This window comes from Tripterygium wilfordii, chromosome 18, assembly GCF_013401445.1.
Source record: "Tripterygium wilfordii isolate XIE 37 chromosome 18, ASM1340144v1, whole genome shotgun sequence".
Lineage (NCBI taxonomy): Eukaryota > Viridiplantae > Streptophyta > Magnoliopsida > Celastrales > Celastraceae > Tripterygium > Tripterygium wilfordii.
The window spans coordinates 9,172,215-9,191,708 of record NC_052249.1 but is presented as its reverse complement, the minus strand read 5'-3'; the positions used below and the strand labels follow the sequence as shown (position 1 = coordinate 9,191,708).

Here is a 19,494-nt window from a genome sequence, read left to right as displayed (position 1 = left end):
AACACTTTTTTGTCAAAATCTGTCACTGTGACTTTAACTGCTCCTCTGATTCTCCAGCAGTAGAGGAGAGCCGCTTAGTTTGATTCGCCATCACAGCTGTCAACCCTCTCACAGCGAGTAGACATATATTTACATACTCGAGACCGTGTAGCTTAAGACAAAATTAGGGAAACTAAAAACCATTAGTTGTTTCACACACAGACACAGCCACACTTATGTGTTCTTAAAAGAGAGGTTTTGCTGATCTTCAAAGAAACCACTCTCTTTTAAGATTTCCATATAAAGCACTCACATAGCTTCTCTCTCAAAAAGCTGCTTCTAAGCTTCAAAAAATCAAGTAAGCTCTCTAGTTTTGATTTCCTTTTCTTATAAAAAAAGAAATTACTCTTAAATATTCCCTAATATTTAAGTTTGCTTCTTTTATAAAGAAATATACTTTGCTAGTTTCGATCTCTTTAGCTCAAATTCTTCTTCTTCCTTTTTTTTTTTTTTTTTCTCTTTCATTTCTCGACTAATTTTTTATGATTCTTCTCCGATTTGATTTTTTTTTCTATTCATCACTGTGTGAGACTTGTGCATTGGATTCGGCTTTTCATTTTCTTAAAAAATCTTTTGATGATGGCTGGGAAGTATTCAAATGCCAAAAAGAGTTAGGTATATCAGAGTAAATATGTTGGAGATGATTCGTATAACTTCGCATCTGTTATGGCATAGCCGTTTTATGGCGGATATTGGTGTGCAACCCCCCCTTTTCTTCTATATTTTTAGAGAAATGAAATTTTTAGTATATGATCTATTTGAACTGCCATTGAAATGAGAATGATGCATAATTTATTTTTTTCTTATTGGAGGTGTAGTGGTCGATTTACCTCATGGCTAGATAGATAAATGCTTTTTTTTAAAGGATTTATACATATTATTACTTGAGTTAATGTCTATAATTAAATTATGGTTTCCAATTATTGATCATGAGTTGATTTGCTGATCTTGGTTATAGAGAAGGTGAGCTGCAAAACTAAGATGGGGAGAGGGAAGATTGTGATTAGGAGGATCGATAATTCGATGAGCAGGCAAGTGACCTTTTCCAAGAGAAGAAATGGGTTGCTGAAGAAGGCCAGGGAGCTATCGATTCTTTGCGATGCAGAAGTTGGAGTCATCATCTTCTCCAGCACTGGCAAGCTCTATGAATATGCAAGCACTAGGTGATCAGTCACTCTTCTCTCTCTCTCTTGTTAATATTTTATTTCTTAAAATTAGCTTTGTAATTTAATTTGTTCTACATGTAGAGATTGTAAATGCGTAAGTTATATGTGTTTCTTGTTTCCTTCACTCAGCTTGTTAATTATTAATTGTGTATATATAGATCAGTATATGCATTAATGTTGTAGTTAACGTATAATTATAATTAATCCTTCAAGTGTCTGGCTTTTTATTTAGGTGAAGATTTTGTCGTGTATTCACTCCTTAATTTGCATGCATGGTATATATATATAATCATAATAGCTGTAGACACACACAAATATACAGGCTAGTTGTACATTAATTCTCATTACCTTCTTGTTTCTTTGGAATTTCCGTACAAAATGAAATAAAACAAAACAAATTAACATTCGGTCACAACAATGCTACGGATCCCAGTAATAACCATCCCATGAAAGTGTGTGACATGCATTCATTGGGGTGTAGTGACATCATTGCAAGAGGCCCATTGAAAACTATATCCAATGAATGCATGCCACACACAGCTGAGATGCTTTTGGAATAGTTATTACTGGGATTTTTATCATCTTTGTTTGGTCATGTATGTGATTCAAGAATTTTTTTTGTATTGTGTTGATGAGATGCATTTAAAGTGCAAGATTAATGGACTCTCTCTATTTTGATTACAAGAGGAGGACATTTTAGCTTAGTTTTCCCTCTTGTATAGGGGTAAGATATGTGTACACGGTACATCCTACTAGTCCTCTATCCCTATCATATATTATGTGGGGGTAAGTTATGCCTACATCTTACATGTCTCAGATCCTGCCCACATATTATGTGTAGACAGTGGAGTCTTATGCATGAGAATTGTTTAACTTTATTAGTTGTATCTCTCCTCCTTTGTTACTATATTATTTGTAATTCTATTGTTGGCTTGTGTTATGCTTTCTCAGTTCTTCTCATTTCGAAGTGTGGTTGTCTTTTCTCTTTTTTTTCCCCTTCTTTTGTTGTATGAGCACTCTCTAATAAGAAAACCAATAAAATTTTATTGAAATATATAAATTATAAATAACCATATTGTAGATAACTAATATTTAGTAAAGATTCTCAGCCATAGATGGTAAGTAAGTTCCAAAACATGTTCTAGTTTAGGGCTTATACAACATTCTAGCATATGAGACATCTGTATTTAGGGCGTTGTGGGAGAATTACATATAGGTACATATAGGTCGATGTATCCAATTTGTAGATTATTGTAGAAGGTGAATAAGCTAAATATGTGTCTTTGGAGAGATATGAGGGGGAGTATATGTAGCTGGCTAACATACACTTATTGAATTCATTGAAACTTAAAAAAAAAAAAAACCTTAAGGGATAAACAGTTATTTGGTTATGCTATTTTGGGGTTTGCTCTATTCTTTCGATCTCGGAAACATCTAAAATGATGCGGATGAAGATCACTAATGCGAGGGTGAATTTTGTCCTATTTCGATTAAGATCGACAACAAGGAGGATTTGATCAATGTAAAGTAATTTTAGTTTTTATTATTGTTATTTTCTTATTATAAATTTTAGGAAAAAATAATGATTTAAGAATGTGCTTGGATTGAGGGATTTGGGGGAAGGGAAGAGATTGGAAATGGAGTTTCCTTCAAATTCCCTTGTTTGGATAATTTATAAAAAATTAAAGGAAGGGATTTGAGAGGATTTGGGAGGAAGATTTCATTAAATTTTTGTCAAAATTCTTCCTCTCCAAAATGGAGTCATTTGGAGGGAATGGATGACTAATTAACTTATTGATAAGTTAAAAACCTATTTTACCCTTATTTATAATACTTAAACATGAAAAAAGTAAGGATAAATTAATAAATTAAACAAATTTTCTTTCTTTTCTTTTTTATCTATCCAAACATGAGAAAGAGAAATGTATTCTCCCTTCCATTCTCTTCCCTTCTCTTCCTTTCCTTTCTCTTCTCTTCCCTTCCCGCCAAATCCCTCAATCCAAACACTAGTGTGTTTGGATTGAGGGATTTGGCGGGAAGGGAAGAGAAGGAAGAGGAGGGGAGGGGAGGAGAGAGAAGGGAATTAATAATAATTTTCTCTCTCACATGTTTGGATCAGTGTTTTAAAATATCGGTTGAACCGAAAACCGGAGGGGTCACCGGTACTATTTAATAAAATATCGGTTTGATCAAATACCGGTTCAACCGGCTTTCCGGTATAAATACCAGTTGTCCGGTTTAAAAAAATTCAAAATTAAGAACTTTTTTGATATAAAAAATAACAAAATATGTAAACAAATACGTTAAAAAAAAAACTAAGAGTAAAAGTTGAAGCCAATTGAGATATAAATGGTTATGTTGGACTTTTATAATTTATATGATTTTGTTGGACTTTCTTATAAGAATGTTTGATAATTTGATATTGAATTTGGTAATATTGTGTTTAATTTGGATTGAGAGTGTTATTATTGTGTTTTTTTACTTTATTTAAATGGATTTAATTTATAGTATTTTTTCTAACTTTTCTAGTATTTTTCTAATAATTTATTATGAATTATCAAAATTTAAATTAATTAAATCAAACCGGCCGACCGGTTAAACCGTTTATAAGTGGTCTACCTGCACGATTCGAAATCTGATTTTTAAAACATTGGTTTGGATAGATAAAAAAAAAGGAAGGAAAGAAAACTAGTTTAATTTACTAATTTATCCTTCTTTCTTATATTAAGAGTGTTATGTACAAGGGTAAAATAGACTTTTAACATATAAACAACTTAATAAGTCACCCCTTCCCTCCAAATGACTTCATTTTGGGGAGAAAGAATTTTGACAAAAATTTAATAAAATCTTCCCTCCAATTTCTTTCAAATCCTTCCAAATCCCTCCGCTAAATTTCTTCTAAATTATCCAAACAAGATAATTGGAAGGAAACTCTCTTTCTCTTCTCTTCCATTCCCTCCAAATCCTTCAATCCAAACACACTCTTAGGGTTATCAAGGTTGTGTGAATAGCTAATTAGCTAGTAAAGATATTGTAGATATATGAATTATAAATAAACATATTGTAGATAACTAATTAGCTAGCAAAAATTCTCAGCCATAGATGGCAAGTTCGTTCCAAAACATGTTCTAGTTTAGGGCTTATACAACGTTGTAGCACATGAGACATCTGTATTTAGGGCATTGTGGGAGAATTACATATAGGTACATATAGGTCGATTGATGTATCCAATTTGTAGATAACTGTAGAAGGTGAATAAGCTAAATATGTGTCTTTGGAGAGATATGAGGGGGGAGTCTATGTAGGTGGCTAACATACACTTATTGAATTCATCAAAACTTAAAAAAAAAACTTAAGGGATAAACAATTATTTGGTTTTACTATTTTGGGGTTTGCTCTATTCTTTCAATCTCGGAAACATCAAAAATGATGCGGATGAAGATCACTAATGCGACTATGCGAGAGTGAATTTTGTCCTATTTAGATTGAGATCGACAACAAGGAAGATTTGATCAATGTAAAGTAATTTTAGTTTTTATTGTTGTTATTTTCTTATTATAAATTTTAGGGGTCAAGTATTTTTTTTATTAGGAAAGTAATGATTTAATTAGGGTTATCAAGGTTGTGTGAGTAGCTTTGACGATGAAAATAAAAATCGAAGAGCTTTATCTTTTTCCTATTTTGTTCAATTCTTGATAGACTGAAAGTTAGTAGATATATGTTTTCTTGGTATTCTTAGGAATCAACGAGTTAGCTTCTAAAATGATAATTGACTTAGGATGTTTTTTATTGGAATCCATGTTGGATCGATCTTCGATCTGGCAACATGTCACAGGTTTATTATGCGTTGATCCATGGACTACGAGAATTAGTTTGATTGGTAGCTAGCTTGTATGTGTTGGGGAGATCTGACCGAGAAGTGTATCGATGGAGTGTGTTGGGAGTTATAACTAGGTGAGTGGAGTCCATGCAACTGGAACAATAGTTAAAGGAGAACTATATGCAGAGTTCGTTTGGTAAACAATTTTGGGAGTAACATATATGGTAGCATATATTGTAGTAGATTATATGGTTTCTGAAAAGTTGGTAGTGTTTGGTTATAATTATGATGGTAGCATAAAGCTGTTGAAATTGTAGTGACAAATTACTTACAGGGGTATTATGTATTTAAGTTGTAAGATATGTAAATAAATATTGAAGTAAATAATAAATAATTTACTAAATTAATAAATAATTTAAACCAATATAAATAATTATAATTATCAGTTTCATATATTTTGTACATATAAATATAAGTATTTACATTTATATATAATTAAATACATGCATATTATTTTACATATATTAAATAGTGGAGCCCTACATTTGAGTGGGTAATATGGTCATGGCAACAAAAAGGTAAGGTTATTATGGGAAAGAAAAGTCGAATTGTGCTAAAATGGTCCAATTGACCACAATTTCAAGAAGATTATAAAATTGTCCCTGAAATACTACCACCTAAATGGTTGTTTGGCAAGCAGATAGCCTAAATGCTACCAAAAAATGCTTGCCAAACACACCCGCAGTTAGCCGGTTGATTTTGGGTTTCGTTAGAGAGAGGAACAATAGATAGTTAAGGTTGGTATATAAACCGATGGTTTATAAGGTTTTTGATGAGGCTCCATTACTCTATTTTTCATGACAAAAGTCTATGGCATGCATGAGTCTCAAACCATCCACATATTTAATAACTAATTCAACTCCCGATTCATTGACATCATTACCAGGAAGAAGAAGATTTTGCAGATTGAGATTCTTTTTGTTATGATAATATATTGAGATTAGAGGTACACCCGAAGACATTTTTTTAGTTAAAAAGACGAAGCATATCGTGGGTATTTTGACCCATGCAAGGAAATATAGTCGAAATTGCGGGGCAAGGAAATATCGTCGAAATTTTGGGAAGTGGGAGTTGAACTTATGATATCCCAGCATTTATGAGGAGTTACACAGTCAACTTTTCCGTCTCAGTCAACTTCGCCGTCTCAATCTGAGCTTATTTGTTGTCGAAGACTCTGGTTGAGCTCAAATCTTATTTTGGTCCAATGACGTCTAACGAGGGCTTTATATATGACATTGTGAACTATGAGAAACCGACACTCTCTCTTTTGCCCCATTTCCCCACACACACACAAAGTACTGCCATTTGTGTTGCAGCAGTACACTAAATCTATTTCTACGAATTTACAACATTGTTTTTGCTATATATGTTAAAAGTTTGAGTGAAGAGATTGTATATAGAGTCCTCACCTCTACTTTCATTCAGCACGAAATCTGTTATTGAACGGTTCAACAAGATGAAAGAGCAGAACCAGCAGCTATTGAATCCTTCCTCAGAAATTAAGGTAAACCATATATTTTGTCTTTCTGAAGCTTTTAATTTACTAAGAGTGCTGGTTTCTGCTGATATCCAAATGAGGAATATTTACCTTACGATTTCAAAATGTATGATTTTCTCTGGTTCAAGATACATTGAAGAAAACACATTTTAATATTTTCAACATTTTAATGGCTTCTCATTATGTTTATACATGTTGTTCTTGCTAGTTTTGGAAAAGGGAGGTAGCAACCTTGAGGCAACAACTACGACACTTGCAAGAATGCCATAGGTAACCCCCCCATTCAAGGAATTATATATAGTTTTGAACCATGCCATTAGCTGTTCATGCCAAACATTGTTGCCACTTTGATTCATGCAGGCAACTGATGGGAGAAGAACTTTCTGGGTTGAGTGTTAAAGATCTGCAGAACTTGGAAAACCAACTCGAAATGAGTTTGAAGGGTATCCGCATGAAAAAGGTTAACCACCACTGTAACTTGTACCCTACATACTGATCAAGATTAATACCTCCATCATATTACTGTTATATCATTGTTAATGCATTTATTCTTCTGTCCAGGACCAAATTTTAGCCGATGAAATTAAACAACTAACCCAGAAGGTATTTTAGATTTCACTTCAAGTTTCTCATGAAGTCATTTTCTGAAAAATTGCATATAACTGACCTTCATTGCAGGGAATTCTCATTCATCAAGAGAATCATGAACTTCTCAAGCAGGTAGACCTCATCCGTCATGAAAACAAGGAACTGCAAAAGAAGGTAAAATTCCCATTAACCTCCCCTAGCTAGCACCCTTTGTCAAGAAAACAAAGGTCTAGGCAATAACTCAACTAATTCCCACAACATATATAGCTTGTGGAGGATTTTGTTGTTTAATTACAGAAGTTATGATGGGTCTCATGCAGGTTAATGGGGCAAGGGATGTGAATGAAGAGACAAGAAGTTCACGACCAGCACTCATCTTTAGCTATGATCTTCGTACTACACCCATCGATCTCCAACTAAGCCCCCCACAACCTCACAACAATGATACATCATCAGCAAAATCAATAAACTTAGGGTAAATTTTGTTTTCTCATTATCATTAATTATTGTTGAAAAGCTAGCTACAAGCACAAAGCTAATTCACTTTGATATCAACCTGGGAATCTTTTCAAAATTTGCAAACAGATTACAACTTCAATAGCAGACGCAAGGCAGGATGGATGTCAACAGTGACCACAGCAACTTGCCACACAGTCGGAAACAAACCAAGTTTCTACAGAACAACTCTTATTTCAGCTATTACATAGAATATATGATATTATAAAACAAGCTCTAAGCTTTCTCTGTAAATTTATGCAATAAAGGTAAAGCTTTTTATTCAAAATGAAACAAATACTTAAAAATTTGTCATGATCAATGTAATTGGAACTATTTGTAGGGATTGTGGTATTTATATTTGTTTAATGAAAATTCATATTAATTATGAACTTATTTTCAAGTTCTAGCAAGTAACATAAGATCTTCAACTCTATGAAGAGCAGCAACAACAACTCCTTTTTCGCCCAAAAAAAAAGAAGGAAAAGAGAAAGATGAAAGAAAAGCATTTAAAACAATATCTGAAATTTTGAGTAGCTTGATTAAAAATGCCTTAAGAATGCGACATCAAGCCCAAGCATGCAGGCTTTGAATAATGGTTACTAGTTAGAAACAAAACTACCAAATGCAAAAGAATATTTAAAGAAAACCACAAGCTACGGCAAGATTCCATAATGATAATATAATAGAATTTCCTCACTCATATATTGATTATAATTGGAGGAGTGAGAAAGTTACTTGGGAAACCTTATTTAGGTTTAGTCAACTAATTAGAGTTTGTTTAATAATTCTTATTTAAGTCACTTAACTAGAACTTGTGTTCTAATTTAGTTTAGGATGATGTCTTTAAATATTAAGTTTATGTAGATCTTTTGTTTTAAGTATAGGAAGGGGATGAAGAAACTCGAACTCGAAACCTTTATGAAATACCACATACATGAGTGTCATATGAGTTATTCGTGGTTCGCTTATGTAGCTCTTTTATTATATACTGAAAAATTAGAATGCTATTTTGGAGGTTTTGCCTAGACTTTATCCTAATTGTAATTGGCTCTCACGGCAATATTTGTTTTGATTTGCTTGAATTAGGATAAAATCATTATGAATATTCTATACTAGATTTATAGAGCTATTTGGGATTTTTTTTTTTTTGCTCCAATCAATTTGGACTAGCTAGTGTAAATTCGTTATCTGCTTTTTACATTATAGATTGTAATATGGTTCAATTTTGTTAATTCTAACAATCAAATCTATCTTTTATTTTATTCGTTGGTGCTTTCAATTGAATTCTATTAGTTGTATCGTGTGGGATACTTAACATAATGTACAATCCTACAAAATCTGTAGGTTTTTGTAGGTCAAGACAGATAATGAAATGACATGGATACATATAAATGGAACACAAAGTTGGCATGAGTTTTGTAATTAACTTACAAAAACAAAATCTGTTCAAAAGGTTTGATTATTTGAATCCAATAATGAAAAAATGGGCTAAATTCATAGTAGCATTGATCCAATTCAAAATCGGCATACTATTTACTAATCATATAAATTATATATAAAGGACAAAACAAAAGCAAACCCATGAAAAGAATCCAAGAAAAACTAATTAAATCTTTTGATCATAATTGAATATATCCAAATGAGCCATCAGTATTAGCAATGTCTAATGCAAGCTCATTTAGGCCTTGCATAATGGTCTCTTTGTCCCCTTCAGTAAGATTCCTCTATATAGAATTGGCTAGCTATTAGTCCAGTGCCAAGTGGATAACCCACATTACTTGGATATCTCAAGTGATTTGGGTTTATAAGAAACATATTCCTATCCATCAAAGAGGTCTTTTCCTTAACCTAAGGAATAACAAAACCATACAGGCTCAGATATATCCACGAGAATCGATAAATCTAAAGTGGATAATATCTTTAATGTGAATAATAGGGTGGGATTTTCAAAATTGCATCAAATGGGTTCAAATCATAGTTCAAGGAAAAAATGATAACTCTCAAAATAACCCCTCTACTTTGCAAAACAGATCAATTGAGTCCATTTACTTTTTTCGAATCATTCGAGCATTTGTACTTTGAAGGAAGGGCTAAAGTGGCACCCCATGGTAATTTTCGTTATAAGCTGAAGTGACAGTTAGATAAGTGACCTAGATTTTTCAGATAAATTCCTATTTGATGACTAGGAGGGCATGTGTCTTTGGCCAATGAGATGACAACATGTGTCCAAATTTTGTCATGCCATTGAAAATACCTTTCTTACATTTTTTTGGAATCATTTGAAACTTCTTATTTTTGGGTCAATCAAGCCCATGTACTTTAAGTAATGGATTATTTAAACACTTGTACTTTCAATAAATGGGTAAAATTAGCCCCTCAAATGACCTACAATTCAAAAGGAACTAATGGAAAACCAAATTTACAATATGAACGAACAAATAATATTCATCCACAATTACTTGTATCCAGAACATAAACATCAACATCAACAATAAAATGACTCAAAAAGGTCCAGAATCAACAAATACATAACATGGTCCAGCAAATCCAACATAAATTGATTTTAACCCATAGAGCACAATAAACACTACCCAAAAACATTAGCTTTGCCCAACAAATGGTCCTACGTGAGAGTCATTCTTCTTCATATTTGTCACTCTCCTGCAGTAGAGACATGTCCCTCCATCCCCTCCTGTAATTTCTAACTTTCTTCTCAACTATCACTTCCTCATCGTCTTCATAAAAGTTATCTTCAGGTTCAATGCTATACCCACTATCTAAGCTACTAGAGGAATACTAAAATAACAAAATTATGTAAATGTGGAAAAAACAAAACAAGGGCAACCCAAAAATGGCCAAGTATAAAAACTATAAAACTCACCTCCTCCTATGCTAGCTTTGCTGTAGTCTTCTTTGGAGTTATTTTGAAACACTACAGAAGATCAAACCATTAGTGGATGAGATTGAAACCCCTAATAACCCGCAATGTCGTAACCCCAAGTAAGAAACCCTAATTTTATTTCAGATTTAGGACCCCAAAATTATAACCTAAACTCTACAACCAAATATGTACCTTAATCTAGACAAAGGATTGAAATCGAACCCAGACATAGCAATCCTCAACCGTGACGAGCATCTCTCAAATGGTGCAGCTTTGTGGTCGCGGCGAGCTTCTATCAAATGGAGTATGCTTGCTTTTCTTCAAAATGTAGGGTTTGTATGTCATTTATGTTAAGTTGGTCATGTCATTTAACACCTCATTATTTAATTTCTTCAAAAAAAAGCCACTTAGGAAAAATATAGTCATTCTTCAAAGTACGAAAGCTTGAATGATCTTGAAAAAAAAAAAGGTCAAACAATCCATTTCGCAAAGTGAATGAGATATTTTGGAACTTATCCAAAAAAAAAAAAGAATAATCCTACTTAACTCCCAACACCTCTGAAGATGATGATACAAGTAATTTACTTTGATAAGGAAACTAAATAAGATGTAAGTAACAATAATTAATAACTTTTTTCAAAATTCTATATCAAATTAAAATTCTATATCCACCTCTAAAGATGATCATGATATTGATAAAAGGCCTAAAGGTTATCCACCGCCACCAGCAGCAATCTTTTGTGGATGATATTTGTAAAAATCTAAAACATATTATTCGCTTAAGGGACCAGATTTAACTCTCAACCTCCAAATCCAACCCAATATTCTCTCTTTTGGAGCTAACACGTGATTTAAGCGCTACCATCTAAAGAAGCCCATCTCCCCTGTTCTTGACATTGCTCGGTGTCCTTTCATCATCAAACCATCCCAAACAAAAAGGAATCATTTTGCGTTTTCTGCGGCGGATTTGAAATCACCAACTGTTGTTTTACAGAGAGAGAAATTTGAGTTGTTCGACGTGACAACAACGTGATGGGTAGTGGTACTGCGGCAATGGATTATTATTAATTTATTATATGATATATTATTGAATTTTTTTTGTTCAGTAGAGACATTGCCTTCTTTAGATGAGAAGTTTCTCCGAAACTGCACACGGGTTCGTTCTTCAAAGTCATTGTTTTCTCCGACATGTTGTAATTCAAAATTTTCTTACATTGAATAATGTAAATTGTTCGACTTTTATTTGGATGATTGGATACGGTCTCGTTCAAGCAAGCTTTGGAAGGACTACTGGGTCTTCTGTAAATGGTTACTTGTTGGCGGATTTTCCATTTGTTTTGCCAATTCTGATCTGGGTCATCTTGTCCAGGGAAGGACTTGCAAATTTGAAGACTTTCGATGAGGTGAGGTATTCTGTGGGGTATATCTTCTCGCTTTGGCTATTTATGTGTTAATGTCTTTCATTTTGGAGTATATTTGATGAGATTTATTAGGATTGAACTAGATTTTGATAGTTGAAATTTGTATGATTTCTTCAGGGATTGATGGATGGTCAGTTTGGAATTCCTTTGCCTTCTAGCAAATTTGGGAAATAATTTAATTTGGATGTGGATCCAAAATGTTGTGTTGTCTGAGATGCATTTCAGTCCAAGTTAACATCTTTGCATTACTAATATTGAACTGCGGTGGATAGGGTTTCATGGAAATCTTCGGCAATACTACTCGAGGCATAGTTTAATTTTGGAGTATATTTTTATTGAGGGATTGAGCCAGCTTTTGATAGTTGAAATTTGGATGATTTCTTCAGCGATTGGTAGATGGTCAATTTGGAATAACTGTGTGCTTTCTAGCAAGTTTGGAAAATAATTCTGATTTGTACTGATCCAGAATTGTGCATTGTTTGAGAGACATTTAGGTCCAATTTAATATCTTTTGCATTACTAATATTGAACTGGGGCGAATAGAGTTTTCACAGTAGTATTCCGCAACCTGCTTGGAGCATGGTTTAATTGTCTGAAGGTTCTAAAGATTGGACATTGGGGCCTTTTGATTGAATTATTCATTGTTTATATTTTCGTTTGGCAAGCATATTGCATAGAATCATGAACCTGGCTCAGGTAGACCATATGATTGATGGAGAAGATGAGGAATTGGGCCGAGAAACCGCCGCGCACACACCTCTCTTTCCGGGTATGGTGAGACAGGAAGCTTATATTTTTGATGGGCATGGGAAATACTATAATAAAGATTGGGATCTTGCTGAAGGTGCAGGCATTGGGTTTTGTTGGTATCATGCAGAACTTCCAAGAACTAATCAGAAACTCTCACAATTTGCAGAATATCTCATTGATGTTCTTTGCCCACCTCTGAGACTCCAGGACATTCTCTCTCTTGTGAGCAATGGACCTTTTTGCTCATATGTTGATGGCGCACTTGTATTTAGAGTTAATTCACCAGGTTCTCCGACAAGTAAATTTACATTTAAATTAGCTGCTAGAGTTACTGAGAATTCAGTGATTACTGTGTCTTTGGGTCGTGTTCCGAGATTAGGTTTCTCATCTTTAGCTCAATCTACTATTTTAACTGATATTCCTAGTGTGGCGAGGCCGTATGGTAGAGGTGAGCAGAAAGAAGGAAGTGGGTTTGTGATAAGGGAGCATGAACTTGAGTTCCTACTGACAATGAACCACTCTGAAGAAGCCGATAATCCAGTCCCAAAATCTATTTCAAATCTTGTTGTTCACATTATAGACACACACGTGGATCACCTGCAAGATGTTGTTACCAAGCTTGAGATAGAATTGGACTCTTTGGAGCTTGACTTGGACAAAGGTAAATTTCCATTTAATGCAAGTTATTTTCCTCTGTAGCCTTGCATAGTCAATGATTGTGCTCCATTAGCAAATTTTTAATTACCTTTGATGGCATAGAGAGATATTAAGGTAACTACTGGATATTCATGATTATTTTCAGTAAACTTTGCTTTGTATTTTTGGAAATTCAAAGATGGTAGCCATACTGATTCTCCTGGAAATATTGTCTTAGAATGCCTTTTTACTGCTTGTTTAACTTAGAACTTTTTGTGTCTTTACGGAATCCTTACCTTAAACTACCTCCGTGAGTTGATTTGAGGAATTTTACTCTTAAACCCAAATAGTCTATTATGCCAATTAGAAGGTAGACTTGAAAAGAAATAACCCAACGATAATGATGTACTTTTCTGCTTCATATATGCCTACCTCAAGTACATCATGCCAAACTAGAGGTCACATGTTCAGTTCAATTCCTAGAAAGAGCATTCCTAGAAAGAGCCTGTCACATATTAATATATTATGTGGGGGTAAGATTTGCATGTCCCTGTTCCCTCCCACGACGGGAATCTTGTGCACGGGAGTTGTTCACCTATATGATATGCTTGTCACAAGTAAAAAGACGAGCGTGCAGCATCACATCAACTGCTTGTGTGGAATCCCTTTTAGTATAGTTGGCACTTTTGAAAACCTTTTCTCATTTGATAGTGTTCAAATGATTTTATCCATTATTTCTGCCAATTAAATTGCTGGCTTCATATACAACGGTTAACAGCATAGATGTTGCAAACTGCTCAGTATTTCGAACCTCTACTTGTAATTGTCAATATCATATGATAAGGAGCACATCAGTTGTGAAATTCTTTATTACAGGGGCACTTTTCATTGGTCCTCAATTTATACCAATCCCTGACACTCTAAAATTGTAGTTTATATTACTGAGGAAAACCCTGATTCAGTGTCTGCCCTCAAATTAAAACTAGATATCTTTCAAATTATAATGTTTTGATTATTTTAGTTACATGGGCAGCTCTCCTCTTGACTAATGCCATTACCTATCAACTCTTCCAAAATTCTCTAGGTTTTGTGGTTAAATGCTTTATGGATGTAATAAATTAGTGGTAATCATAATTCATGGGTGAATCGCAAACACATGGTGTATGACACAAGTCTAGTTTTTCCAGAAAAATCAGGTTTCTGTATCCTATGATTAATTAATGAAGGCAATATTTGTAACCTGTGGTTTTGAGTAGCATTTCTGCTGTACATGAACTGAGAGACTGAGGTTAAGTAATAGAACTTGAGACAGGAGAAGAAATTTTGGGAAGGGGGAGAAATTTAAGAGAAGGAGAAGAGAGAGACAACTACAGTAAGTGAACGTGGGTTTTTTTTGGGGCACATCAGCCGCACAAGGGGCAATAAATCCCTAATCCAACCCCTCCCCATGGGAATTGAACCCAAGACAGTGACTCAGTGAGGTCCCAGGCGGGATAGTCCACCACTGGACTAATTACCAATTCTCGCTAGTAAGTGAATGTAGTTAATTTCAATATTCACCAATTTTATTCCAGTGGTTTTCAACATTTGGTTTATATGGCCAACCAAGAGAACCCCAAACTAAAATTATTAAAGAAACACACAAAAAAAGAATAAATATAAAGTACTAATTAAGTGAAATCTCATAAGTTAAAATGAGTCCAAATTCATGATTTTACATTTAAAAGAGTGTGCTAAAAGACTTCTTTGAGGTTCCCCCATCAACTTCATGGTTGAGCCCTTTTTGCATTTTCTTATATGATGAATGTTGTTACTGGTTAAAACATTTGGTAACAATTGTCAGGATGTCTGGAGAATCCAAGTAACCTGAAAACAATTGATGAGACTCCTGTGTTGCCTTGTTCTCAGTTCTAAGAACTTGAAAACCTGTTGATTGATCTAGGAATGTTTATCAAAGCATCTTGTGAACCAAGAATAAGGTTTTGGGGTGTCCATGAAATGGTTGTTTTTTTATGATTTCCTGAAGCTCTGAACTATATTCAAGGATCTCCTTCAAAGTTCAAACTCTAGAGCTAGCCATTCTTTCTCCTTTGCAGCTGAACTTGTTCACTTGACTGCTCGAGCTTAAGTATATTTGTCATCAATAGTGGTACTCAAATGTCCTGTCCTTAAGGAATATGTGCTGGCAAACATAAGGAAGATATTTTCAGCATTTAAACCGCTGATTTTCAGCATTGTAAGTTTCATTTTTCTTCATGTAGAAAAAAATTTTATACTAAAAACCTTCACAGGTTGCCTAAAAGTTTATCTTGTAAGTTAATTCGTACAAAATATTTCACAATTCTGCTAATTTTATGGTTAATACATCAATATTTATGTTTATTGCCTCAAGATAGCTCAGTAAGGACCATCATTTTCTTATCTATGAGATCTTTCTGTTAGAAGAGGAAAAGAGTTGGAGATAATCATTAGTACTTTCTGAAACTTCGTTGTTTTCTTTCCCACTTTTCTTGTGTATCTTGTTTTTCTGCTAGTTAGTGTCGTTCTCCTTTTTGGATTTGCTTGGTATGTTCTCAGTTTTTTGAAGAAAACTATGACATTGTTTTTTCTGGTTTAGGTGGTTTTGCTTTGAAGAAACAAATGCTAGATGAAAGAAGATTCCCCAAGATGCATCTTAATTTGCAGCGTCTCCTGCAGGTGATTTCTATTTTGTCATTTGGTTTTCCAATGTATGAAGGGAGGAAGTGTAAAGAGTAAACTTGGTTGCTTAGTTAAGCATGTGTATAAATGATGATTTGACATTATTATATTTTGAGAAAATTAAACCATTTGCATATAAGAGAAACAATGCGAGAAGGCCTTTCACATGTTCTATGTTTTTGGGATCTTCAGCTCTTTGTTTTACTGTGCACTCCATGAGTTGGAAGGTAGGGTGGGAGGTTAAGCCTGTTAAAATTTCACCATTAAGATTGTAGAAGTATTCTTCATTATTTGTTTTTTATTCTCTGCGCCGTGTTAAGAAATGTGACTGGGAAGACTTTGTGAACCATGTTGAATTTTGGCCTTTTGGATGACATGCCACAAACCTTCAATCCTGATACAGGTGATTGCACACGGAGAGCAAGTATTTCCTAGAGTTAAAGAAAAATGTTCTTCGAAACATTGGTTTTCCAATGAAGACATTAACTCCCTAGAAGAGTTAATTGGACTTTTGAGGAGGCTAAAGGAGAGTGTAGGATTCATCGCAAATCGTGTCACAGCAATTCAGGCTGGTCTAGACAGCTGGCAATCGGAGCAAATAAACAAGAAACTATATTATCTTTCATTCCTATCACTAATATTTCTTCCTTTGTCTATCATTACTGGAGGTAAGTGGTAACTTTTAATTTACTTTAATTGAGTTGTAGAAATATATATTTTTGTGCATTTTTTTTATGTGATTTTCTGTTTTGGGGTGCTTGGCACAGTGTTCGGAATGAATGTGGGAGGAGTTCCATGGACAGGGCAAGATAACACCGAGCTAAAAGATGGTTTCCGCAATGTAATGTATCTCTGTGCAGCAATGCTGCTCCTTTTGCTTCTGGGTTTCACCTTCCCAACAATTTATACCCGAGCATCTGCTTGGCGAAGGAGGAGGGCATTGAAAAGAAGCTGGTCTCTCAATAGGAAATCATTCCTCAAGAGAACTTTTCCTGTTTCACAAAGAGAGGGTTACCTTCGGCTTTGAGAGAGAGCCAATGCAGCACATATCCCTTTTGACCGCCTACATTGTTTCCATCTGAGGAAATGTATCTTTGACCCTCCCTGTATTTCCTCTCCTTGATAGATGTGTTTCCTCTTGTCATGTCCACATAAATCTTCTCCTCGCATTCCTTTTCGATTCCTTTCGTGCAGGTATACCATTGCCAATATTTTTATCCACCTGCCATTGTTGTGCCTGTCTTTGAAGCTTGTTTCCCGGCTCATAAACTTTGTCGGTCTCCACCATTCCTCTTAGTTCGCTGTGAATGAACTTTGTTGCCCCAAACATTGTGGGCACTTAATCCCTTTTTCCCCTCCTTCCACCATCCACACACAAGTATGCAATTAGCATTTCTGTCTCATCTTCTTTTCCCTGTATTTCTACATTTTTCCCATTCTAGCAATCGCAATGGTGGATTGACTGGTTTAGGTTTGTAAAGTTAAAGCGACATGGAAAAATTTGTTTGAGAACGAGGATGATAAACATCATTCTTACCACTCTAAGTAGTTACTCGGGGGTGGGTGTTGGTGCAAATGATATGTATTCTCTATTGTATAGTTGATTCGATTTTATTCTTTACTTCACTTGTATTCCTTTGATTATAGCCAGCCATGTAAGTCAGTAGGTGAGACCAGAATAAAATAGCAAGTTATGTATGTATCTATGTATGATATAAAATTTGAGTTTTACCATGTTAAAGCCTGTAGGAGTAGTACTGAATTAGTTCATTTCCATAAAAGAAAACAAAGAAAATTTTATAATTTTTGGATGTTTGTTTAAAAGAGTTTTCTTCTACATATTTTCATTAAACGTATATCGAAAATTAAGTTCTATGTGGTTTGTTTTACCTTTTTTGTTTCCCGTATTTTCTATTTTGTAGAGAATTTTTTTCTTTTTCTGTTTTAAGTTGTTTTCAAAAGTAATTTTATGTTTTTTCGTATTTTAAAAATATAAAAATATACAATCAAACGTATTTTCGGGATTATTTTTTATTTTCCAAAAAATAAATAGAAAAAAAAAACATAACTAACAAATACTATTGTCCAACAAGAAAATTATGCTCTTTTTTTTTTCTTCAAAAAGTTGATTTTCCTCAAAAAAAAAAAACAAATAAACGAAACAAACAGGAAAGATATAAACCTTGTTTTTGGCAAGATAGTGCATTTCCGTAAAACAAAAGTTGAGTTATATTCTCCCAACAATATTTCCTATTATCTCAATATCAAAATGATTTTCTGATAAATATTTGTCTCCTAAAATATGTTCTAAGGAACCACCCTTAAGAATAATTCTCAAAAAACTATTTTTAGAAACACAACCAAATAGGCCCTTAATTAGGCCTCACCAGTTGGTCCACGGGTCTAGGCCCTGCCCAAATCCGACCTGGGCCCGAACTAGAATTTACATAGGGTTTGAGCAACCCGACCCTATACACGGACAGGCTTAAGATCGATTTCTAAGGTCCGACCCGAAATTCAACTGACTGGGCCAAATTCGGACTGGCCCGAGGCCCGGCCCGACAAAAGCCCTCACTCTTCTTCCTCAGAAGTCAGACAGTACAATTAGACCTCTCATCTTTTGCAGGTGATGGTTGCTTCATCAACAACTAACAATAACATTCAACAAATCAACCTTACCTACTGCCTACAAATACCCCTTACCCGGCCATTCTCATTCTTCACAAATCACAAAGACACAGTAACACAAATCGATCTCACCAGTCACAAATCAATCTGGTATTCTTGCTCTGTTTCTCACTACTTCCATATAATCAGATCCACTCATCCACAGATCCACTGCTTCGGTAAGTTCTGTACTTCGGTGCACCGTGCACGCAAGGTGTCTTCAGTCTTGCCATCTGCCGCCATCGTCGACCTCTAGAAACTCCCAGTCTCCCACCGTACCCAGGTATCTCGCCGCCATTTTCTAGCTTTTCCGTTTCGTCAAATAATCGAAGAAAGACCGAAAGAGTTGCTTCGGTTCCAGGTTTGTTTCTACAGAGTTCTACTGTTCTACACTTCTACTTGTGTATTTGGAAATTGGAAGCAACAATTGTCCCACACACACAAAGACATGTGTGAGTCGTGTCACGTGTGAGTGTGTGAGAATTGCAATTTGTATAACATTACAATTTGTATTATATGTCTAACATTGCAAATTTTCAATTTCTATATATGATTATCATTTATAATTATATTTATATTATATGTCTAACATGACCTAATTTTTTTTTTGCCATGTGAAAGTGAATTGTAATTTGTACAAGCACTATTGGTATTGGTGAGGATGATTTTCTTGGGATAATTTATTATTTATAATTTCTTGCACATTTATTTTGCATTAGTATGGACCCTAGTGATAATATTGATAACCCTACGGTCCTACCACTATTGAC

At 34.5% G+C, this 19,494-nt stretch overlaps 2 protein-coding genes across 2 annotated transcripts; both read left to right on the top strand.

The window, feature by feature from the left end:
- Positions 1-225: 225 nt before the first annotated feature.
- On the top strand, positions 226-8,043 carry LOC119984760 (MADS-box transcription factor 23-like). Its single transcript, XM_038828860.1, has 9 exons — positions 226-337; positions 998-1,202; positions 6,511-6,589; positions 6,792-6,853; positions 6,944-7,043; positions 7,145-7,186; positions 7,262-7,345; positions 7,492-7,646; positions 7,757-8,043. The coding sequence occupies exons 2-9, from the start codon at positions 1,021-1,023 to the stop codon at positions 7,770-7,772; spliced, it is 720 nt and encodes a 239-aa protein (XP_038684788.1). The 5' UTR covers positions 226-337; positions 998-1,020; the 3' UTR covers positions 7,773-8,043.
- Positions 8,044-11,273: 3,230 nt separating this feature from the next.
- Positions 11,274-17,755, top strand: LOC119984676. The gene is made up of 5 exons (XM_038828744.1): positions 11,274-11,953; positions 12,089-13,382; positions 15,975-16,054; positions 16,461-16,725; positions 16,825-17,755. Exons 2-5 carry the CDS (start codon positions 12,653-12,655, stop codon positions 17,082-17,084), a joined length of 1,335 nt encoding a protein of 444 aa, XP_038684672.1. The 5' UTR covers positions 11,274-11,953; positions 12,089-12,652; the 3' UTR covers positions 17,085-17,755.
- The last annotated feature ends 1,739 nt before the right edge of the window (positions 17,756-19,494 follow it).